Source organism: Pseudophryne corroboree, chromosome 6 (genome assembly GCF_028390025.1).
Source record: "Pseudophryne corroboree isolate aPseCor3 chromosome 6, aPseCor3.hap2, whole genome shotgun sequence".
Classification (NCBI taxonomy): domain Eukaryota; kingdom Metazoa; phylum Chordata; class Amphibia; order Anura; family Myobatrachidae; genus Pseudophryne; species Pseudophryne corroboree.
This window is the reverse complement of record NC_086449.1, coordinates 657,655,588-657,681,150: the sequence shown is the minus strand read 5'-3', so window position 1 is coordinate 657,681,150 and position 25,563 is coordinate 657,655,588. Positions and strand designations below refer to the sequence as shown.

General features: G+C 45.3%; 1 protein-coding gene across 5 annotated transcripts in view; it reads right to left on the bottom strand.

Moving 5' to 3' along the window:
* The window catches only part of TENM2 (teneurin transmembrane protein 2), a 1,540,328-nt gene that overhangs the window by 783,894 nt on the left and 730,871 nt on the right, over nucleotides 1-25,563 (bottom strand). For all 5 annotated transcript variants that reach the window (XM_063928221.1, XM_063928223.1, XM_063928222.1 and 2 more), the window contains one exon: nucleotides 24,199-24,433. In XM_063928221.1, coding sequence (XP_063784291.1) covers nucleotides 24,199-24,433 — 235 coding nt within the window. The remainder of the gene's footprint in view (nucleotides 1-24,198; nucleotides 24,434-25,563) is intronic.

Sequence of the window (25,563 nt, the reverse complement as noted above, 5' to 3'; positions counted from 1 at the left end):
TCCCATCTGGATCGCGTCCTGCCGGCTGGTTCCCGATGCTGTTTCTTGCACTTTCGTCCCCGTACCCGTCTGGCGCAGGCGGGATGACGTCAGGGTTTCACTTGTTAATTCCTCACCAATGCGTTTCGGACTTGCTGGTCCTTAACTGTAAGCTTTCACAAAACAGTTCCCGTGACCCCTATGTGTCCGGGAACTGTTTTGTGAAAGCTTACAGTTAAGGACCAGCAAGTCCGAAACGCGTTGGTGAGGAATTAACAAGTGAAACCCTGACGTCATCCCGCCTGCGCCAGACGGGTACGGGGACGAAAGTGCAAGAAACAGCACCGGGAACCTGCCGGCAGGACGCGATCCACATGGGAGAGCAGGTGTCTGGACACGACTGAAGGTAGGCAGCGTTAGGGAAAGACAGTTAGGTTTCCCCACTGCAGCCGCAGCACGGATCGCAGCTCCGGTATTTGTAAAGAGACTCCCGCACAGGACTTTCACATCAGCACAGAAGTGCTGTAAACATTGTTTACTAATTACTTCTTTTTTTCACAGGTGTTTGCAATCTTTATTTTATTTTATTTTATTTTTTTAATTAGCACTCCTCTCGTGTTGTTTCATTGCTACTATTTATTTAAAGGAGCAGCTTCACAACAAGCGCGGGTTATTCATTATATCCATGGTCCATTGTGAGTCTGTGGTCCTCCGCTCCTGGCTCCTGCAGCTTGGTCCCTGTTGGTACTCCCGTTATTCTTGTGAATATCCTGAACTCCTGGCCTGCTATTATCTGCCAGAACTCTGTATGACTGGAGCCGCAACCTTACAGTAGTATCCTGAACTCCTGGCCTACTACTATCTCCCAGAACCCTGTACCGCTGGAGCCGCAACCTCCCAGTCGTATCCTGAAGTCCTGGCTTGCTCACCATCTGCCAGAACCCTGTACGCACTGGCATATTTATATTGAGTCCAGGGAAGGCCCCCCGCCCATGCTGTACTCCTTTTTTTGGAATACTCACCCTCTGGAGTCCCGCACAGGTGGCAGTAGCATTGTTAAACAACTGAGAAAATGGCACAGCGTCCATTTCCCCTGCGTTCAGTAGAGAAATCAGTGGGAGAATGTCTGCCACGCCATTTCCCAGAGATTAGCGAATGCGCAGTAGAGTCTGAGCCCTCTAGAGCTCAGACTCTACATCGTTGCTGTCAGAGTGGAGGGGGCCCAAACAGAGGAGGCTGCACATGGACCTCCTCCTTCGTATCCTGAAGTCCTGGCTTGCTCACCATCTGCCAGAACCCTGTACGGCTGGAGCCGCAACCTCTTAGCCATATCCTGCATTTTTTGCCTGCTTACCATCTGCCAGAACCGTGCATGACTAGAAATGCAACCTCTCAGTTATATCCTGTATTGCTAAAATCACTCCTACTTCAGTCAGTCTTCTGTTCAGTTGTAACTTTGCTACTCAAGTCTTGTATCCAGTATCCTGTGGTCTCCAAACTCATCATATAAGCCCTTACTGCTCCGAGCATAAATCCAGGTGGTCACCTAAGTACCGGTGAACACACTAGCTATAAGGGAACAGCGGGTGACTATTAGTGGTTGAAGACCTCACCTTAGAGACCTATGACCTTAGAGTGGCTCTAAGGGCCTTATGCGGATTAGCTCTGGTGTGCTGTAACAATTATTAAGGCTATAAATGCTCAGGTAATTGGGTACTTGTAAAAACAAATATGTTCAATTTTCCAGCATGTTTTGTGTGCTGTGTCACATATGTAATGAGTGGGGGGTTTCTATCTTGCATTGATTTCAGGAATACATAAACCTGAGAACAGTATGTTCATACTCATGGTAATAGACAATAATGTTACAGCACACTAAATTAAAATGCAAAGCTAAACTTTCTTATAAATAAAATTCACTGGTCTGTTTGTTTGCCTGTCCAGTTATGCATTTGAACACCCCTGCACCGATTGGGATGAAACCAATTCAAGGTGATCCAATTGGATCCTGGCCAGGTTTTAGGGGCGTTAGGATTCTCCTTGGACTGGCCGTTGGTGTACGCTGGGTAGAACTTTGACCTGGTGAGTCTGTTCTGGGCCTTCCACTGGATAGATTTGGATGAAAACTTCACAGAGTAATAATATTGGCTCCAAGAAGGCATACTAGGAGGGTTGGGTGCTGGTTGGACCTCCCATTGGTGTACGCCAGACCGAACTTTGACACAGGGAGATTATAAACTTTAATAAACAGTAATAACTGTCTGTAATAACCATAAATCAAATATCTAAAATAACTGACAGAATGGAAGTGGGGAGACAAAAATTGTGTACCCAAAATCCACCTCGCAATGTACTCATCTCGCAATGTAAAAGTGATTATAAAACTGAACTGAAAGGAAATCTGGGCTACTGGTAACACCCCTCCTCCCCCCACCCCCCCTGTCCAAAAATAAAATAAAATAGTAAAAGACACTGGGCAGCCACCTCATGGGTGTATTAGAAGAGCTGTTAAGTTGCTAATTATGTTTCAAATGTTGAGTTACATCCAACTCACCTATAACTTATAGGTAAATGTAAGAACAGTCAATATGGGGGGGAAGCGGTATCAGCGCACGTTATATTATATGCGCTATACCTCTCCCCCCATGTATGACAGCCGCAGTGTATGCCTAGTGACAGGGACGCTATGCGCCCCTGTCATCATCTGCACTGCTTTCTTAAAGATAGCAGGCCGATATGTGAGGGCAATGTAAGAACGGTCAGCAGCGCTGACCGTTCTGATACCTGCAGATATCAATTTTGACAGCTGCAATTGGCAAAGCAGGAACGGAGCTGTCCCTGGCTGTTGCGGACTCCCGGCCCGAAACTGCGCAGGGGATCTCGCTTCAAGTAGCTGGTGCAGAGGAGCTGGCCATGCAGGGAGACACAGCACATAAGCACTAACATCAGTAGCGGCTCTTGCCACGGGCAAGCAGGCTTTTTGCCCGGGGCGCCGCTACCCTGAGGGCGCCGCCGTGGCAAGAGCCGCTACTAAGCCTCCCTCCCTCCCCGCTCCCCGGCTGCAGCGAGCGCCATGTGCGCCCGCTGCAGCCGGCGTCCCTGACTGACGCTAGAGGTTAAAATTGACCCCTAGTGTCAGTGCGCCGTTGCTATGGGAGAGATGTCATGACGTCTGTCCCATAGAGAGGAGCCGGCGCCCGGAGACAGCAGCAGCAGCAGCGGCAGCGGCGGTCCGGAAGCAGGAGCGAGGCTGGTAAGTATTGTTTTTTTTTCTTTTAGGCTTTGAAAGCGTCGCTACTACTGGGGGCACATACAGGGGGCACAGCTACAAAAGGCACAGCTACTGGGGGCACATACTGGGGGCAGATCTACAGGGGGCACATACTGGGGGCACTGCTACAGCGGGAACAGCTACTGGGGGCAAATCAACTGGGGGCACAGCTACAATGGGCACAGCTACAAGGGGCAGATCTACAGGGGACACATGCTGGGGGCACTGCTACAGGGGGAACAGCTACTGGGGGCAAATCAACTGGGGGCACAGCTACAAGGGGTACTGCTGCAGGGGGCACTGCTACAGGGGGCACAACTACAGGGGGCACTGCTACAGGGGGCAAATCAACTGGGGGGCACAACTACTGGGCACAACTACTGGGGGCACAGCTACTGGGGGCAAATCTACAGGGGGGCACAGCTACAGGGGGGAAATCAACTGGGGGGCACAACTACTTGGGGCAAATCTGGGGGCACAGCTACTGGGGGCATAACTGGCCACGACCCTCCGCTATGAAGCCGCGCCCATATTTTTCGCGAGCTAACTGTTTTGCCGCCGGGGGGCGCCAGTGGAAACTTTCGCACTGAGCGCCGCAAGGTGTAGAACCGGCCCTGACTGACATGATGCGCTGTGTGCTCAGGGGGGCATCGCCGGAAGGGGGAGTATTCACTCCCACACTTCGGCAGACAAGATGTTAATGCATCTTGTCGATGTCCCTTCTTGCTTTGCCTTGGTAATGAGGTTTAAGCAGGCCGTGCCACTATAATACATTTGCCGCTTATTATTTATTTATTACCAGTTATTTTATATAGCGCACACATATTCCGCAGCGCTTTACAGGGAATATTTGGCCATCCACATCAGTCCCTGCCCCAGTGGAGCTTACAATCTATATTCCCTACCACATGTACACGAGCACACATTCATGCTAGGGTTAATTTGTGTTGGGATCCAATTGACCTACCAGTATATTTCTCATACGTCCTAGAGGATCCTGGGGACTCAAAAGGACCATGGGATATAGATGGTATCCGCAGGAGACATGGGCACTTTAAGACTTTAAATGGAAGTGAACTGGCTCCTCCCTCTATGCCCCTCCTACAGACTCCAGTTAGGTTCTGTGCCCAGAGAGACTGGTCACACACTGAGGAGCTCTACTGAGTTTCTCGGAAAAGACTTTATGTTAGGTTTATTATTTTCAGGGAGCACTGCTGGCAACAGGCTCCCTGCATCGTGGGTCTGAGGGGAGAGAAGCATACCTACTTCTGTGAGTTTAAAGGCTCTGCTTCTTAGGCTACTGGACACCATTAGCTCCAGAGGGTCTGATCACTTGGTACGCCTAGCTGCTCGTTCCCGGAGCCGCGCCGTCACCCCCCTCACAGAGCCAGAAGAAAAAAGCCAGGTGAGTAAAAGAAGAACAGAAGACTTCAGTGATGGCAGTAGACTTCAGTGTCTCTGAGGTACCGTGCAGCGATCGCGCTGCGCACCATTGCTCCCACACACAAGCGTCACTACAAGGGTGCAGGGCGCAGGAGGGACACAATGCTCTGCTCCTGGACTTCCCTCTTAATTTATGATTGCCGGCACCTGTGCTGAAACACCTTTCTTATCCATTACCTGTTCAAAACAGGTGCAGACAATGATAAATTAGGAGAAAAGTCCAGGAGCAGAGCATTTTGTCCCTCCTGGAGAGGGTCATGTTGGGAGGTATGGACATAGGGCCTAATTAAACATGAGTTGTAGTTTTGCAGGAAATCGCAAAACTACAACCCATGTCTCTAGCATGTGGGGGGCCACCCAGCACAGGGCAAGGCCGCTCCGCATGCCGGGTCCTACCTCCCCTGCTAAAATGCGAGCGCATCGCTATACATCGATGCGTTCGCATCTTAAGGGTTGCCCCCTGCCTATGCAGCCTAGCTGCGAAGGAAGTCGCCGGGCAGCCATGTTTTCGGTTGCAGCCGCTGCGTAAGATGTCACACAGCCACCGCGGCCCGCCTTGCAACCGGTCCAGACACGCTTCCGTTGTCAGGACTGTGCCCCCCTGAACGGCGCGTTGACGTCTACAAAACGCTGCGTCGACCCTCTGTTCCCACCCCCGATGCATGTGATCGCAATTTAACATGCAATCGCAGTTTTAGTCCTCACACATGCACACAGCGCTGTGCACGCATGCGCAGAAGTGTTGAAACCGCCAAATAGTGATTTCAGCAATTCTGCATTCACTGCTGAATCGGGCCCATAATCTGGTAAGTCGCTTGCCATGATCATTAGGACTGCACATGTCTGAAATGCTGTATTACATAAGCTGCACCTTCAAGGGGGCAGACCATAACTTGTTACATACTAATTATGCGTCCATCATGGGCTGGTGACAAACACTCTAAAATCAATCATTTGGAAACCCCCCTCCAGAAATCCGGCGTTTGCCCGATACAGACCGCAAGTTCCACTGATGTGAATTACGAAATATTCTCTGTCTGAGAAATGCTGATTATATAAATAATTGTTTTTAAATTAGGGATGGCCTTCGACCGTTGATGATTCAAAATCATCGATGGTCTGTGGCCGATGTCGCATACTTTTACAATCGATGGGGGAGAACCAGATGGTTTCCCTCCATCGATGGCTAGGCCTAAACGAATATTTGTAAAAAAAATGTTAACAAGATGCAGGGACACGGAACATAGCTCCGCCCCTGGCACCCACAAAGCCCCATACCGGGCTGTGATTGGCCAGCGGGTCTTTCACAGAAGTAAGAGGGATGGCCATCGATGGTCTCCCATAGCATAGTTACTGACCATCGATGGGCACTCTCAGTTTCGCCATCAAAGGCAACCATCGATGGCGAACACACCGATGGCTATCCCTATTTTAAATACATTTTAACAAAATGTTTCAAATACACATGGGAATACGTGCTCTTTAAGGATTATGTGATAATACTGTACCATTGATTTAAAAAAATGCTTTCAAATAAAAATGCTATTAAAGGGTATTTATATTCTAACTGAGCTATTACAGACATTTACAGCAGCAAACTATCACAGTTCTCATGACATACTGCTGTCACTGCTTGTGGGTGCGAACTTGTGCTCATCTGCCAGCCTTATTAAGTCACCCTAGGCTGTGGCCTTGGCAATCATTCACAAATCTGGGGCTGCGCAGAATGAAATTATCTCTAGAAGGAACATTGGAAAAGAAAGAAAGAAGATTTCTAGATACTGTAGTTTATAGAAGTTACAAAACATTTTTCGGAAGGTACTAAAGAGGGTTAACATTTGCTATGCATAACGCTATCCTTTCTTCTTTGAAGAATAATCGTATTTGTGAGTTGTGTATGAAGAAGGTTTTGGTTCTGTGAGAGACCTTTGAAAATGTGTGTCCTCCGAGAACAAGTGAAAGATAAATACCATTTCAAAGTGATAATATAACAAAAGCAAGACACAATAGCTAAAGAGAAGTCAATTATTTTAGTGATATTCTATGACACAGCGAATGGATAAGTCCAGCAGTCACAGTCCAAGTACCTTTTGTCCTTCTTTTTTATTTTTTCATTACAAGGGTGATCAGATGGTTCCTGCAGCTCTTTTTCTCCAATATGAGCATTAACCCCGATTATGAGAGATGAAGCTATATTTAACTGCTTCTAGAAATAATATTATTCTACTAAACATCTCACGTGCCCATTGAGGTAGGTGTTGATGTTCTAAAAGAGAAATTATATGTAATGAAATGGGTGTTATATAAATAACAGAATTCTATCTATCTATCTATCTATCTATCTATCTATCTATCTACTTGTCTGTCTGTCTGTCTGTCTGTCTGTCTATCCATCTACCCACCTGCACGCACACATCCACACATACTCACCAGTGGCGTGCGGTGAGGTCAATGGCTGGTGAGGCACTGCAGCTGTAATGTCTACCGAGTCTACCGATGACCCCTACCGCTGTCGAGCCAATGCCCGCTAGGTTATGGCTAAAACCAAGTTGAAGAAAAGACCTCTGACATCACCATGGGGAAGAGCATGGTACCCGAAATGTATGCTCACCACGTTTCGGGCACGGTGGCAACCGGAGGTTACTAAAGTTGGTGGCGTGGATAGTGAAAGATGGCGTGGATAGTGAAAGAACTATCCCACCAGCCTAGCTCCTCCCCCTGACGTCAGAGGTCCTTTAGCCCACTTGTTCTTAGCATCTACCATGCCTGCTACCGCCACTGTCCCTGAGTGGGCCAAGGGGGCCCAGATGGAGATGGCACACGGACTCCCTCCTTGCTAAATACACACGTATTGTGTGTGTGTGTGTGTGTGTGTGTGTGTGTGTGTGTGTGTGTGTGTAAAAAAAACAACTCACATTACCCCACACAGTATGAGCCAAATTCACATTACCCCACACAGTATGAACCGAACATCACATTACGCCACACAGTATGAGCCGCATTCACATTACGCCACACAGCATGAGGCGAACATCACATTACGCCACGCAGTATGAGGCGAACATCACATTACGCCACACAGTATGAGCCGAACATCACATTACGCCACGCAGTATGAGGCGAACATCACATTACGCCACGCAGTATGAGCCGAACATCACATTACCCCACACAGTATGAGCCGAACATCACATTACCCCTCGCAGTATGAGCCGAACATCACATTACCCCACACAGCATGAGCCGAACATCACATTAACCCACGCAGTATGAGCTGAACATCACATTACACCACACAGTATGAGCCGAACATCACATTACGCCACACAGTATGAGCCGATCACATTACCCCACACAGTATGAGGCGAACATCACATTACGCCACGCAGTATGAGGCGAACATCACATTACGCCACACAGTATGAGCAGAACATCACATTACGCCACGCAGTATGAGGTGAACATCACATTACGCCACGCAGTATGAGCCGAACATCACATTACCCCACACAGTATGAGGCGAACATCACATTACGCCACGCAGTATGAGGCGAACATCATATTACGCCACACAGTATGAGCCGAACATCACATTACGCCACACATTATGAGCCGATCACATTACCCCGCGCAGTATGAGCCGAACATCACATTACCCCACGCAGTATGAGCCGAACATCACATTACCCCACAGAGTATGAGCCGAACATCATATTACGCCAGGCAGTATGAGCCGAACATCACATTACCCCACACAGTATGAGCCGAACATCACATTATGCCACGCAGTATGAGGCGAACATCACATTACGCCACGCAGTATGAGCCGAACATCACATTACCCCACGCAGTATGAGGCGAACATCACATTACGCCACGCAGTATGAGGCGAACATCACATTACGCCACACAGTATGAGCCGAACATCACATTACGCCACGCAGTATGAGGCGAACATCACATTACGCCACGCAGTATGAGCCGAACATCACATTACCCCACACAGTATGAGCCGAACATCACATTACCCCTCGCAGTATGAGCCGAACATCACATTACCCCACACAGTATGAGCCGAACATCACATTACCCCACGCAGTATGAGCTGAACATCACATTACCCAACACAGTAAGAGCCGAACATCACATTACGCCACACAGTATGAGCCGATCACATTACCCTACACAGTATGAGCCGAACATCACATTACCCCACGCAGTATGAGCCGAACATCACATTACCCCACACAGTATGAGCCGAACATCATATTACGCCAGGCAGTATGAGCCGAACATCACATTACCCCACACAGTATGAGCTGAACATCACATTACGCCACGCAGTATGAGGCGAACATCACATTACCCCACCCAATATTATTTACCAGCCCACTCCCCTTAAGATAACACTAATACCAAACCCCTAGATAATATTAATATATACTCCAACTCCATATACAGTATAAAAAAAATTAAAAACATCCCCCCACAGATACTTAGCTCTCATTGTGGGAGGTTGCAGACTATGTATATTCCCTGCTTCACGGAGCTGGCTGGGGAGGAATCACATCTTCCAGACAGCCACACTAGAACAGGAAGGGGGCGTGGTATTTGGCGTGAGGGGGCGGGGCCTCAGAAGGGGAGGAAGCAGGGACATATTGCTGCACTAGATTGGTGGCAGGTCCCGGGGGGAGGGAGCAGCCATGCAGATAGGGTAGGGGGGAGCAGGCATCAGGCACTGCTGCTGCTGATGGCTGTACTGCAGCAGACATGTCAGACTGTGTGACATGTCTGCATTCTCAGCCACACAGCAGCTGAAAGGGGAGGAGGGGGGGCAGCGGCCGCAGCTTACAACGTTCATCGAATCCTCGCCTGCTCAGTAAGATAAGGGGGAAGGAGGGGGGGGATATGATCCACCACTGGCCAATCGCATCTGCATGTGAGAGCGAGGGGCGTGCTTTCATATGAGCTGAAAGCACGCCCCTTCCAAAGCGGCACCTCTGTTAGGTGCCGCTTTTGCTGCTTTTTTTAACAGGCTTTCCTTGCCCAACCCTTGGCCCCGCCCCCCACTTCCATCCCCTTAACACTGACAGTGGGAGGCACCGAGAGCGGTGCCTCCATAACACATTTAAAACAGTTTCAAAGGGGAATTTTTTTTTAAGTAATTTCAAGGCAAAGTCAGATACTTATGGCACAGAATTTGTGTCATAAGTATCTTCTTAGTAGTATTATTTGAAAAATTAATGACAGGGGAGCCACTGCCTCCCCTGCCTCCCCTGACTGCACGTCCCTGTCACTCACTCACTCACTCACTCACTCACTCACTCATTCACTGGCCATTTTATTAGGTACACCTATCTAGAACTGGCTAGGATCCCATTTTGCCCCCAGAATAGCCTGAATCATTAATGGTATGTACAGATGGAGCCACGCTAATCGTGGCTCTGTCAGCGACTAGGTACACCCCACTGAGCACAGTACTGCTATTTCAAAAGAAAAAAGAAAAGGAAGAACGATTGTGTTGTGAGAATAGAGGTCAGCACACTCACTGTCGGACTGGGCTATAAAGGGCCCACCTGGGGAATACAGTGGTAGGGGCCCATGTTTAGGGGTGTGGTCAGTCTCCAGAAGTGGTGTGGCCTGCCACCGCAGAGATCTGGATAACCATTAGAGAGTGCATGGTCTGGGTCCCTTAATAAATATATATAGTAAATACTGCTAGTGCATGCATAGCATGCCAAATTAATAATAGCAATGCAAAGTAGAAAATACACCACAGTCCTGTGCAGTATCGGTAAGTATAAATGATGGCATAAGCTCTGCTTCCCAAACATTAGCTATAGTGGGGTGAAAGATTTAAGCGCTGGAAGGGACTCAAAATACCTGAAAACCTAGGGGCCCTGCTGTAACTCTCCCTGTCCCTCTGTCACTCTCTCTGTCCCTATGTCCCTGCTGTCACTCTCCCATTCCCTTTGTTCCTGCTGTCACTCTCTCTGTCCCTGTGTTTTGGCTCATTCTGTGTGGCATAATGTGAATTTTGGCTCATTCAGTGTGAATTTTGACTCATACTATGTGGCATAATGTGAATTTTGGCTCATTCTGTGTGGCATAATATGAATTTTAGCTCATTTGGTGTGAATTTTGGCACATTCCATGTGGCATAATGTGAATTTTGGATCATTCCATGATAATTTTGACTTATTCCATGTGGCATAATGTGAATTTTGGCTCATTCCATGGGAATTTTGGCTCATACTGTGTGGCACAATGTGAATTTTGGCTAATTTCATGAGGCATAATGTGTAAGTGGAACCAGTACTAAATAGTATAAGGGGTCCTACTATTGTGGTGCATAATATGTATAAGGGGTATATGGTGTGGTACACTACACTTATGGACATGCCCTGTTTTAAGTGGCCACACCCCTTTTCCATAATTACAGCCTTCACTTTTCCATACCCCTACCTCAAAATTTCCACTTCTACCACTCTCTGGCACTATATAAGTAAATGTTAATAAATGTTAATAAATAAAAAGAATGGTACCCAGTGTGGTGTTCTTCACCTGTAGCCCATCCACATCAAGGCTCCACATTCTGTGCATTAAGAATTAAGAGTTACTGTCCTTTTCCTGTCAGATTGAACCAGTCTGGACATTCTACTCTAAACCCCTGTCAGTAACCATTTATTTTGGCTCACAGAACCCTCATTCTGGTGCTTGGCGTGACAAACAAATGAACCTCTTAACCAGATCTGCATGCTTTTATGCAATGAGTTGCTGCCATATGATTGACTGAATAATAATATATATTAACGAGTAGGTGTTAATCTAATAAAGTGCCACTTTTCGTGTTTTGTGTTTTGGTTTTGGTTCTGGTTCCATGCTCGTGTTTTGGATCTGGATTGGTTTTGCCAAAACCAGCCTTTCATGTTTTCATTTTTGTTCAGGATGATTTTTTTAAAAAACATAAAAACAGCTAAAATAACATAATTTTGGGGTAATTTTAATCCTACGGTATTATTAACCTCAATAACATTCATTTCCACTCATTTCCAGTCTATTCTGAACACCTCACAATATTGTTTTTAGGCCAAAAGGTTGTACCGAGGTGGCTGGATGACTAAGCTAAGCTACACAAGTGTGCAGCACAAACACCTGGCCCATCTAGGTGTAGCACTGCAGTGGCAGACAGGATGGCAGGTTTAAAAAATAGGCCCCAAACAGCACATGATGCAAATAAGAAAAGAGGTGCAATTAGGTAGCTGGATGGCAAAGCTAAGCGACACAAGCGTGCGGCCCAAACACCTGGCCCATCTAGGAGTGGCACTGCAATGGCAGACAGACAGACAGACAGACAGGATGGGATATAAAAAAAACTAGGCCCCAAGCAGCACATCATGCAAAGAAGAAAAAGAGGTGCAATGACTGGTAGCTGGATGACTAAGCTAAGCGATACAAGTGTGTGGCACAAACAACATGGGACGTGCTGGAGTTTTCCCAGAAGTAATACATGCATAATATTGGTGGCACAGAAAAGTATACCCCTAAACCACACACACACACACACACACACACACACACACACACACACACACACACACACACACACACACACCAAAGCCTGTAAAAAATTTGGATAATAATATAAGTAATGTATATAACCCTTTTATTTGGAGTAAATAATATACAGCACAGGACACCACCAATGGACTTATGGCAGCACAAGACAACACCACTGGACTGATGCAGCACAAGAAAGCACCACTGGACTGGACTTATACGGCAGAACCCCTGGACGACTTATACGGCAGTACCCCTGGAGTTGTACGGCAGTGTCAGACAGGATGGCACTTTAAAAAACTAGTCCCCAAACAGCACATGATGCAAAGAAGAAAAAGAGGTGCAAGGTGGAATTGTCCTTGGGCCCTCCCACAATTTTGGTGGCGTTGTCTGATATCACAAATCCCCAGGAGAGTCTAATTGGGGTAAGCCATTGTGCGATGATGTCCCTCAGTTTCGATAAGGGGTTGTCAGTGGTGTGCCTTTTATGGAAAGCGGTAATACAGCCTAGGAACGAGTTGGCGTTTGCGAGATGCTGCTACTGGTGCCGCTGCTGTTGTTGCTGCGGGAAGCAATACATCTACCCAGTGGGCTGTCACAGTCATATAGTCCTTAGTCTGCCCTGTTCCACTTGTCCACATGTCCGTGGTTAAGTGGACAGTGGGTACAACTGCATTTTTTAGTACACTGAGGAAACTTTTTCTGACGTCTCTGTACATTCTCGGTATCGCCTGCTTAGTGAAGTGGAACCTAGATGGGATTTGGTACCGGGGGGACACTACCTCCATCAATTCTTTAAGTCTCACTGAAGTACTGGCGGAAACCGGACACACGTCTAACACCAACATAGCTGTCAAGGCCTCAGTTACCCGCTTTGCAACAGGATGACTGCTGTCATATTTCATCTTCCTCACAAAGGACTGTTGGACAGTCAATTGCTTACTGGAAGTAGTACAAGTGGTCTTCCGACTTCCCCTCTGGGATGACGATCGACACCCAACAGCAACAACAGCAGCAGCAACAGCAGCAGTAGGCGTACGACTTAAGGATCCTCCGGAGGAATCCCGGTTAGGAGAGGACTCCTCAGTCTTGCCAGTGACATGGCCTGCAGGACTACTGATGTTCCTGACTGAGGAGGAAGTTGACATTGAGGGAGTTGGTGGTGTGGCTTGCAGGAGTTTGGGTACAAGAGGAAGAAGGGCTTTCGGTGTTAGTGGACTGCTTACGCTCGTATCCAAAGTTTCACAACTTGACACTGACTTCTGATGAATGCGCGGCAGGTGACGTATAAGGGAGGATGTTCCTAGGTGGTTAAAGTCCTTATCCCTACTTATTACAGATTGACAGAGGCAGTATCACAGGACATATACGACAGTATCACTGGACATATACGGCAGTACCACTGGACATATACAGCAGCACTGGGACACAACCACTGGACTGAAGCAGGATAATACACTATCACTGCAATGGACTGGACTTATACAGCAGCACTGGACATATAGCAGCAGAGGACACCACCACTGTAACTGGACTGATGCAGCACAAGACACCACCACTGGACTGATGCAGCACAACACAGCACCACTGGACTGGACTTATACAGCAGCACTGGACATATGGCAGCAGAGGACACCACCACTGTGACTGGACTGATGCAGCACAAGACACTACCACTGAACTGATGCAGGACACTGTGGATGGAGACACGTACTCTCTCTACACTCTCCAATGCCGGAGTGAAAGTGGCGGCGATGCGCAGCTCCTTATATGGAATCCAAACTCTGTGAAAATACGACAGCGGGATGATGACGTTTTGCCTCGTTCTGGTTTCCAAGTCAGGCGGGAAAACCCGAGCCTGGCTTGGATCCGGATTCAGGTAGTGAAGTTGGGGGGGTTTGGTTCTCAGGGAACCGAACCCGCTCATCTCTAATATATATATATATATATATATATATATATATATATATATAAATATATATAATAATACAATGCTATAGGCAGCATAACTAGAGACAAGAGAACCATTTCAGTCTGCCTTGAATGTACAGTATCATTCCATGTTCTGCTGCAAGTTGTGCATAGATTAGACCCATTATAATGCATTGAAGAGTTTCTGTACAAATAGGAAATTGTTTAAACAAGTAAAGATATTATGGTAATAATAAGACTGATAAGAAGGTGGAGTACCTTTGACAACAGTGATTTAAAAACAGGACTATTAATGGAAAACTCTGCAAGATTGTCCAAGACTTCTTTTGACACAATACAAAAGTCATAGGGGGTCATTCCGAGTTGTTCGCTCGCAAGCTACTTTTAGCAGCTTTGCACACGCTAAGCCGCCGCCTACTGGGAGTGAATCTTAGCTTATCAAAATTGCGAACGAAAGATAAGCAATATTGCGATAAGACATCTCTGTGCAGTTTCTGAGTAACTCGAGACTTACTCGGCATCTGCGATCAGTTCAGTGCTTGTCGTTCCTGGTTTGACGTCACAAACACACCCAGCGTTCGCCCAGACACTCCTCCGTTTCTCCAGCCACTCCCGCGTTTTTCCCAGAAACGGTAGCGTTTTTGCACACACACCCATAAAACGGCCAGTTTCCGCCCAGAAACACCCACTTCCTGTCAATCACATTACGATCACCAGAACGAGGAAAAAACCGTGAGTAAAATTCCTAACTGCATAGCAAATTTACTTGGCGCAGTCGCAGTGCGGACATTGCGCATGCGCACTAAGCGGAAAATCGCTGCGATGCGAAGACATTTACCGAGCGAACAACTCGGAATGACCCTCATAGTTACATACATATGAAATGCAAGCAACCATGATGAAGGAATGCAGATAAATGAAGAAATGTAATGGGATCAAAGCATTTAGAGATCTGCAGTGGTTCACATTGATTTAAAGAAACAATTGGTTTATAGTATACTGATGAAACATTCTCAGTGTTGACTGTTGCATGTTCTGGAATAACAATTCAGGCCTCTGTTACCCTTGAAATGTCTGCAGTAACTACCCTTAAATGTATGGCAATATGGCATACATACAACCTTGAAAACACACCAAAGAGATTCAAGCACTTTATCAAACTGACCAAATCTAAGATTCTTAAACCACACTGCTGTGTCTCCTGTGATATGATTTAGGGGCCGTGATGTTCCCACTAGCCTTTTCCTTAATGGAGAAAGGGTTAAATATTGCTAAAACAAAAGAGAAAATAATAGCTCTCTGATAAAAGTAACGTAGGGTTTGATGATGTCCCAGCACTGTGATGCATGGATGGAAATCAAGAGAAGACTGAGCAGCTTTATTCTCTAGCTAGAAACAGCAAGGTGTTTTGTGTCCTTATACAGAGAAGAACAAAAGCTGCAGGTGCACTTATCATTGTGGATTGCAATGCCACTCCGGTAATTAAGGGTTTCGATAAATGTATTCCAGGAACTCTTAAATGTCATGCCACAAGAGGAACACTTCATACACGCCTCTAGTGTACTGCAGCACAATATTGGTATACTAATCCAGTATGTGATCTATTCAGAGCAAGCCTCACCAGAGCTAACACACGTTCATTTACACACAGATCAGAGCGTGAAGACTGTATAACTAATCTCAACATTAGGCAGCACTCAATACAGTATAGTTCATGGTTTCAGTGTTGATGACAACATACTTTACATTTAACATGTAACAAATAACATGTACTTGAAAAGCTATATAGGCAGCAATATGCAGCGTACATTGATTTTTTTTTAGACAAGACTATAATTGCTGTGGGCCCTTAATGCTGTATTTACCCAGGCACTTATAAAAATGAATTGCTATTTCTGAAGGAACATGTGTTTTCAGTCCAGCATCTTCATATCATATGAATTGACGTTTCGAATATCCCTGATGGCTCAAGGAAAGGAAAAGAATCCAACTATCAGATTGCGTCAATCTTCCTTCTTTTTCTGTTACTTAAAGTAGCAATGTGTAAAACAAACTTAGGGGTCTGTTTATTAAGCTGAGACGTTTTATTAGAAAGGGCATTTCTCACATTATTAAAAAGCTAACTCAAAGATTTCTGTGGTGGTCATCTATTTATGTGGTGGCTGCTTGTCCTTTACCCTAGGCCTCTATGGGTACAGAGGCTTACTACAATTTACTAAGTAACAAAAAGCCTAGCTTACTGTAGCTTAAGATGGCATTACCCTGTATGCAGCATCATCCCCAACAGGTCAAAATACATTTTATGTACGCAGCCACTGGACACATGTCATTTCACCCTAACCAAGGGTGTAGCTACCATAGGTGCAGGCAGTGCATCTGCTATAGGGCCCAGAGCTGAGAGGGGCCACCTTCCCTGTCACAGTTACATGTGTTGAATACAGTTTCAACCATTGGGTGGTAGATAGGAGCCCTTACAAACTTTTGCCTTTTGTCCTACAATAGATCTAGTTACACCCCTGGACCTGCGCATTCTACTGTGGTTTAAAATGAACTGGAGGGCATTATAATGTTACATGTAGTAACATGAACTGGGGCACTCTAATGTGGTGCAATATGAAGTGTAAGCACCATAGTGTGGCATAATATGAACTGGGAGCCCTTTATTGTGGCATAATATGAACTGTGGACACTGTATATAGTAATGTGAATTAGGAGTACTGTATTGCATGATGTGTACTGGCAGCCCTAAAATGTATCATACTATGGTCTATAAAATAAACAAGGGCAGTTCTATAGGGGATAACATTAACTAAGGCACTACTATAGCTCAGTAAGTAAACTAGGGTACTATTATGGGGCATACAAACTGCTGCAGAGAGGTGTCTCTCTAGAAGCATTGGGACAGGGGCCCCTTCAAAATGTTGCTATGGGGCCACACATTTATTGCTATGCCCTTGACCCTAACCCTCATGGAAAGTGCAGGGTTTTCACTCTGTGCTCCCAAAGAGACACAGATTGGTAAATTGTATCGTTGGAATAAGTGGCAATACTGATTTGTGGTTTGGTCCGAGAATTAATAAATGATATCCTCATAGTTTCTCTACCCATCATTCACCATTCACATCAATATCTGAGAATGTGGCATGCCTCATCTACTCCTCAATGTCAGTGCTCCTAGAGACACAGAGTGGTGCTGGGGCTGCACGCCTCATCTCGCCATCTCCACCATACAGTATGTTATGGGTCTTTCCATGGAGCTCCGACAATCTCCAGCTAAAATGACTACTTTTGTATATAATTAAATGTGTTGCCAGTGGTAATAAAGTACAAAATGCTTCACAAATAGAATAAAGCATTTTTTCCTTCTTTAAAAAAACCCAGAATACATCATTTTATTTTCTAATTTAGATACTTTAAAAAATATATAAAATCTGCAAATGGAAGTGCACATGTGCTTGGGGTTCTGGCCTGGCCAGCGATGTGATAATTGTCTTCTTAACTTTACCAGCACAACTGCCCCAGCAAAGTCTTTTGTTAAATAAGGTAACAAAATATATTTTATTATTGAGATAAGCATCGAGGGCCATATTAATAGACCCCTTAGAAACAGGGGGGGGGGGAGGGGGCGCCGGCGTGGGGACAGATGGGCAGTGGGTGGCAAGCGTAGCGGGCAGATGGCCAGGCATGATTAATCACCAGTGAGAGAGAGGATTAACTGCTTCTGCAGCTGCCTCTCTCTCTAGCACAGCACACAGCTACAACGGGGATGGGGAGACAGCGGGACTGGGGACCCTCGGGCTTCTTCAGCAGGCCCGGGCTTGGGTAAAGAGCACCCGCTCCTGCCCTCTCTGTGCCGCTGCTAAGCTTACAAGGGTTTTATAATATATCCTTAACTGTCAAAGTGAAACAAACTCATTTGCTGTCTTCCTATTATCCCATTGGATGTATAATCTGTGGCAATTAATGCAGGAATTAAATGCACACATGTTTTTATGGAATGCATTTATTTATATGTTGTACAACATTGTTGGCCTCTACATAAAACACACTACACTTAGAACATCCATAGAGGGAGAGTTGTCCAAGCTTAGAAAGAGATAAAGTGGAATGAGATAAAAGTACCTACCAGTCAGCTCCTGTCATTTCTCAAACACAGCCTGAAAAATGACAGAAGCTTAATGGTTGTTCTTTATCTCTCTCTACATAATCTCTTTCCAAGCTTTGATAAATCTCCCCCATAATCTGGTAGATCTAGAATGATGCATGGTTTTGTACTGGATTCCGCAAATACAAAGTTGTGCATGTCACAGTTGTATCTGTAGCACACATACAATAAAACCACTGCTAGGTAGCTTCCTTACTATGGGCCAGCTGATTTGGGAAAATGTCTACAGCTGATATTGTACCTGTTAAGACTCGATAAAAACATATATATTTAAATACAGTATAACATATTTGAATAATAAATTGAAATATTTGCAAGCTTTTAAAATATATTATATATAAAAAAGGAATTGCTAAAAATGTATTGGATAATATTACTGACATGGTTAATAATAAACAGCAATAATATAGTCTATATTTCAGGATGATAAAAGACAATTTTTTGTTATAATATTCTATCAACGCTGTCTCTGGTGGTCTAGTTGGAATCATCCTGAGGATTAGATTTATTGTAGCTAAAATGGGTTGAAAAGTACCTTTGACCTTTCTTTGAAATTCTAAGAGAATATGGGAAAACTGATTTGAAATCGCAATTTCCACCTTCAGATCTTGAAGAATATTTCAGAGGTCTAAGGTCAATTTCGGGGAAGGCAATTTATTTGGCGCGGAAACTGATGAACACCCTTTCAGGATCATAATAAAACTGTCCTGCATTTTTTAATTGGTATATCTGGAATACTAAGCATATTGGGTACTATGGACTGTACTAAATTGTGAGCTTTCTCATGAGCAGACTCCTTTCTACACTTTGTTTTCACATCTGTATTTATGTTGTCTACATATTATGTTTTAGATTTGCTCTGATTTCCTTTCTTTCCAGTGCTACAGTATGCATCATACAAACTAGAGATGTAGCTGTATAAGTCCCTTTCAGTGGTGCTGTGTTGTCCTGCATTAGACCAGGGGAAGTGTCTTGTGCAGCAACAGTCCAGTGACCAGTCACAGTGGTGGTGTCCTCTGATGCCATATATCCAGTGTTACTGCCGTATAATTCCCGTGATACTGGCGTATAATTCCTGTGATATTGCCATATAATTCCTGTGATACTGGCATATAATTCCTGTGATATTGCCATATAATTCTCGGAATACTGGCATATAATTCCTGTGATATTGCCATATAATTCTCGGAATACTGGTGTATATTTCCTATGATATTGCTGTATAATTCCTGTGATATTGCTATATAATTCTCGGAATACTGGCGTATAATTCCTGTGACATTGCCATATAATTCTCAGAATACTGGCGTATAATTCCTGTGATACTGGCGTATAATTCCTGTGATTTTGCCATATAATTCTCGGAATACTGGCGTATAATTCCTATGATATCGCTGTATAATTCCTGTGATATTGCCGTATAATTCACGGAATACTGCCGTATAATTCCAGTTATCCTGCCGTATAATTCCATATAATTCCGTATAAATACAGTCCAGTGGTGCTGCCATATAAGTTCAGTGGTGCTGTCCTGTGCTGTATATTATTTACTCCAAATAAAGGGGTTAATAATATTTAATCCAAATAATTTTTACAGGGTTTGCCCTGTGAGGTATAGGGGTACGCTCTCTTGTGCCGCATATTGTGTTATATGACTCCAGAAAAATAATGGAGAACAAACATTTGGAGGATAAAATAGGGAAAGATCAAGAACCACTTCCTCCTAGTGCTGAAGCTGCTACCACTAGCCATGACATAGACGATGAAATGCCATCAACGTCGTCTGCCAAGGCCGATGCCCATTGTGATAGTAGAGAGCATGTAAAATCCCAAAAGCCTAAGTTCAGTAAATGTCCCCCCCAAAAAAATGTAAATGGTCTGAGGAGAAAAGTAAACTTGCCAATATGCCATTTACGACACAGAGTGGCAAGGAACGGCTGAGGCCCTGGCCTATGTTAATGACTAGTGCTTCAACTTCACATGACGATGGAAGCCCTCATAACTGAGGCCTTGACACTTATGTTGGAGTTAGACATGCATCCGGTATTCGCCATTAGTGCAGTGGGATTTAGACAATTGATGGAGGTATTGTGTCCCTGGTACCAAATCCCATCTAGATTCCACTTCACTAGGTAGGCGATAGCGAGATTTTGCCACTTAATTCCAATGATTTGGACATATAATTACAGTGATTTTGCCAATTAATTCCAGTGAGTTGGACGTATAATTACAGTGATTTTGCCAATTAATTCCAGTGATTTGGACGTATAATTATTAATTACAATGATTTTGCCAATTAATTCCAGTGATTTGGAAGTATAATTACAGTGATTTTGCCAATTAATTCCAGTGATTTGGATGTATAATTCCAGTTGGAATTGTTTGTGTCGCTTGGCTTAGTCATACAGCTACCTCATTGCACCTCTTCAACATCTTTGCATGAGGTGTTGTTTGGGGCCTAGTTTTTGAAAAGTGCCATCCTGTCTGACACTGCCGTATGAGTCCAGGGGTACTGCTGTATTAGTCCTTGGGTACTGCCGTATAAATCCACCAATTGCAGATTTTTTTTAAATGACTGGAGCGTGCTGGAGATGCTGTCAGTGAACCGAACAATTGCGGCCCACTCTCGACATTCAGCCACTGCGTGACACTACTAGATGGGCCAGGTGGTTGTGTCGCTTAGCTTAGTCATGCAGCAACCTCTGTGCATCTTTTTTTTCTTCTTTGCATCATGTGCTGTTAGGGGCCTTTTTTTGAAATCTGCCCTACTGTCTGCCAATGCAGTGCCACTCCTAGATGGGCCAATTGTTTGTGTTGCTTGGCTTAGTCATACAACTACCTCATTGCACTTCTTCTACATCTTTGCATGATGTGCTGTTTGAGGCCTTTTTTTAATATATGCCCTCCTGTCTGCCACTGCAGTGCCATGCCTAGATGGGCCAATTGTGTGTCGCTTGGCTTAGTCATACAACTACCTCATTGCAATTCTTTTTCTTCTTTGCATGATGTGCTGCATGGGGCCTTTTTTTAAATATCTGCTCTCCTGTCTGCCACTGCAGTGCCACGCCTAGATGGGCAAATTGTTTGTGTCGCTTGGCTTAGTCATACAACTACCTCATTGCAATTCTTTTTCTTCTTTGCATGATGTGCTGTTTGGGGCCTTTGTTTTAATATCTGCCCAAGGTTTAAAGTGAGCCAGAACGCGGCGGAACTGCGTTTCGTCAGTTCCACTTGGAGACGGAACGCAGTTCCGCCTCCTCTGGCTCACCTAACCCACTGTGTGCCGCCGCCGCTGGAAGATGCCAGGCGTCTGCTGAGATTGTGTTACCAGTGGGCACCCGGCTCTCTCTCCACAGCGTCAGCTGGAGGCAGGAGCTCAGTTCTGAGCTCCAGCTTCCGGCTCTGTCACTGTGCGCTATGGGAGAGATGTCATGATGTCTCTCCCATAGTGCTGAGGAGCGTACGCCCAGAGGACTGCAGCGGTCGGACGCGGGAACGGGGCACGGTGAGTATGGTGATTTTTTTTTCTATGTGTAGCGGCGCTTCTATTGGGGGGCATTACCACTGGGGGCTTTACTACTGGGGGGGCATTACTACTGGGGGGCATTACTACCCGGGGCAAACTACTGTGGGCAAACTACAAGGGGGCATTACTAATGGGGGCTAACTACTGGGGGCAAACTACAGGTGGGCATTACTACTGGGGGTATAACTACAGGGGCATTACTACTTGGGGCATTACTATTGGGGGCTAAACTACAAGGGGGCAAGCTACATGGGGGCAAACTACATGTGGGCAAACTACTGGGGGAATTACTAACGGGGCTAACTACTGGGGGCATTACTAATGGGTCTGACTACTGGGGGCAAACTACAGGAGTGCATTACTACTGGGGGCAAACTACAGGAGAGCATTACTACTGGGGGCAAACTACAGGAGGGCATTACTGCTGGGGACAAACTACAGAAGAGCATTACTGCTGGGGACAAACTACAGGAGGGCATTCCTACTTGGGGGCATTACTACATGGTGGCTTAACTACTGGGGGCATAACTACAGGGGTTAAACTACTGGGGGGCATTACTACTTGGGGGCACTACTACTGGGGCAAACTACAGGAGAGCATTACTACTGGGGATATAACTACAGGGGTATTACTACTTTGGGGCAAACTACAGGGGGGCTAAACTACTGGGGGCATAACTACAGGGGTTTAACTACTGGGGGCATAACTACAAGGGTTAAACTACTGAGGGCATAACTACAGGGGCTGAACTAGAAGGGGGCAAACTACAGGGGACATTACGACTGGGGGCATTACTACTGGGTGCTAAACTACAAGTGGGTAAACTACTAGGGGCATTACTAACGGGCAAACTACATGGGGATAAACTACAGGGGCTAAACTACTGGGGTCATAACTGCAGGGGCATTACCACTGGGGGCATAACTACTGGGGCTAAGTGACTAGGGGCATTACTACAGGCAACATTACTACTGGGGGCAATACTACACAGGGGCATTACCATTAAGGGCATTACTACTGGGGGTACTACTAATAAGGGCATTGTAAAGGGGGAACTTCATAAGGGGCATCACTCCTGGGGACATAAGGGGCACTACTATTGCGGGCATTGCAAAGGGGCACCACTACTGTGTGCTCTATATAAGGGGCAGTACCACTGTGGGCACTACCAGTACAGTGTACATTGCATAAGGAGCACTACTACTGTGGGCATTGTATAAGGAACGCTACTGCTGTGGGCATTATGTGTATTACGGGGTGCTACTACTGTGGACAGTATTACTATTGTGTGACCACGCCCCTTACTTTTTGAGACCACGTCCCTTTTGCAATAACTTTGTTGCATTTACTCCTTGGGGAGGGGGGTGAATTCCACCACGTCTCTAGGACCACTTTAAGCACTGTATCTGCCCTCCTGTCTGACACTGCAGTGTCACTCCTAGATGGGCCAGGTGTTTGTGTTTACACTTGTGTCGCTTAGCTTAGTCATCCAGCAACCTCGGTGCAACCTTTTGGCCTAAAAACAATATTGTGAGGTGTTCAGTGTTCAGAATAGATTGGAAATTAGTGGAAATGATTGTTATTGAGGTTAATAAACCCGGTGGAGCAAAAATACCCCCAAATTCTGTGATTTTAGCTGTTTTTATGTTTTTTTCCCAAAAATCATCCAGATCCAAAACCAAAACCAAAACATGAAAGTGGAATTAGAACCAAAACCAAAACACAAAACACGAAAAGTGCCCGCCGCACAATCTCTACAAACTAACAATAATAATCAGTGGCAGCTTCTACCCTTCTTCAGGACTGCAGTGCCCGTGTCTCGCCTCCAGCCACATTCATTGCTGTGGCTGCAATTACACCAAAAAGAAACTATGCAAAATGCCTGGTATGATTATACTTTGTAGGTATATTTAAAATAAACCCTACACTAATGATAATTCAGCAAAATTTGTTGTTCCGTTCCAGCAAATAATGTACATTTATCCTAAAAATTATTATTGTTGTTATCATCATCATCATCATCATCATCATCATCATCATCAGTGTCCTTTTGCTCAGCAGCTGCTTAGTTGTCTATATTCATTTATATCTATAATGGTGCAGTCAGTATTCAGTAATGTTTTTCCAAGTTTTCAACCCCTGGATACATGACAGAGTTTGTCTAAGATATAGAGGTAAGGAGGCTGAGCTATAAAACACAAATGTCTGAGCTTTGAAGCTGTGGCATAATACTTCTGCCTCTAATAAAGCTTTGTACTTGAAATATTGTGAGCTAAACCTAGAGGTCTAGGGCTGGTACATTAATAGAAGACACACTGTACCTGGTCTCCAGTGGAACATTGCTGTTGAGGACCCAGCTATCCTGAAGCTGAACAGACTCTGGAGTTGTAGCCAGATCATTAGGAGCAGGAGCTGGTGCATGAATCTGGTTTCGTCTGTTAGTCAGGGAGTTCTTGTTGAGGGAGTTGGCTGAAGAATGGTGATGAGATAAAGTATGATTGTGTGGAGGAGGAAGAGGAGGCCGAAGTGTTGACTGGCTGTGATGATTTGTGGGACCTGGAAAAATAGAAGGAATCAGTGTTACTGACATACAGTAGTAGGGTTTCTTTCTGTTGAGCTGTGATGATAGAACGCATTTAGCTGCACACATTGTGATGCTTACAAATAGTTGAGCATGTTAAATGTAGTTTGACTAAAATGATTATTGAAATCATAGGTGCTTCTACTCTGTCATAGTGCTGCTCCATTCATGGCCATACAGCATTCTGACACTCTATGGGGGTGATCAGACCTGATCGCTGGGCTGCAAACTTTGATGTCCTGCGTTCGGATAGTCGCCGCCTCCAGGGGGAGTGTAAATTCGCCTTGCAAGTGTGCGATCCCATGTGTACGCTGAGCTGCAAAAATCCACTTTGTGCAGTCTCTGCGCAGCCCAGGACTTACTCCTACAGTGCGATGAGAAGAGGCTGATCGGGGTCGGAGCTGACGTCACACAACCTCCCTGAAAACGCTTGGGAATGCCTGCGTTTTTACAGACAATTCCAATAAACGGTCAGTTACCACCCACAAACGGCTTCCTCCTGTCAATCACCTTGCCAACGCCCATGCAGTCGAATTTTGCGCACCATCCCGTCGCAGACCGTCGATATCCTTTGTTGTTTTCCGATGCACGTGCGCATTGCGGTGCATACGCAGTGCAGTTAGTACCTGATCGCCCGCTGTGTCGAAAACACACAGCAGCTATCATGTTTGACTCACCCCCTATGACTGGCAAAGCTGCAGCACCTATTTATGTTAAAAAACACTATTTTCATCCAAATTAATATAGTGCTGTATTGCTGTATATTTACAGGAGGGGGCTGTCCGCCATGCTGCTCGTGTGGTAAAGACAACAAAGTATTGTCCCAATGTCAGTGGCAATTTGTGAAAAGTGTTCCATTGGAAAAAATGGGATAAACTTTCCTTGACCACTATAGTTACTCCTACTTACTGTATGCTGCAACGCTTATTCTCACATATGGAAAACAGCACTGCACATGCATAGAGTTTTCTGTCCTCATGGAAAAGATAAACATCTCTGTATGTAATGCCATGCTTAGTGTAAATGATTGCTTAACATTAATATAAAGATGTTATATCTCCATGAAAGCAGTAATAGCTTCATGTGCTTTTATCTACCATTGATT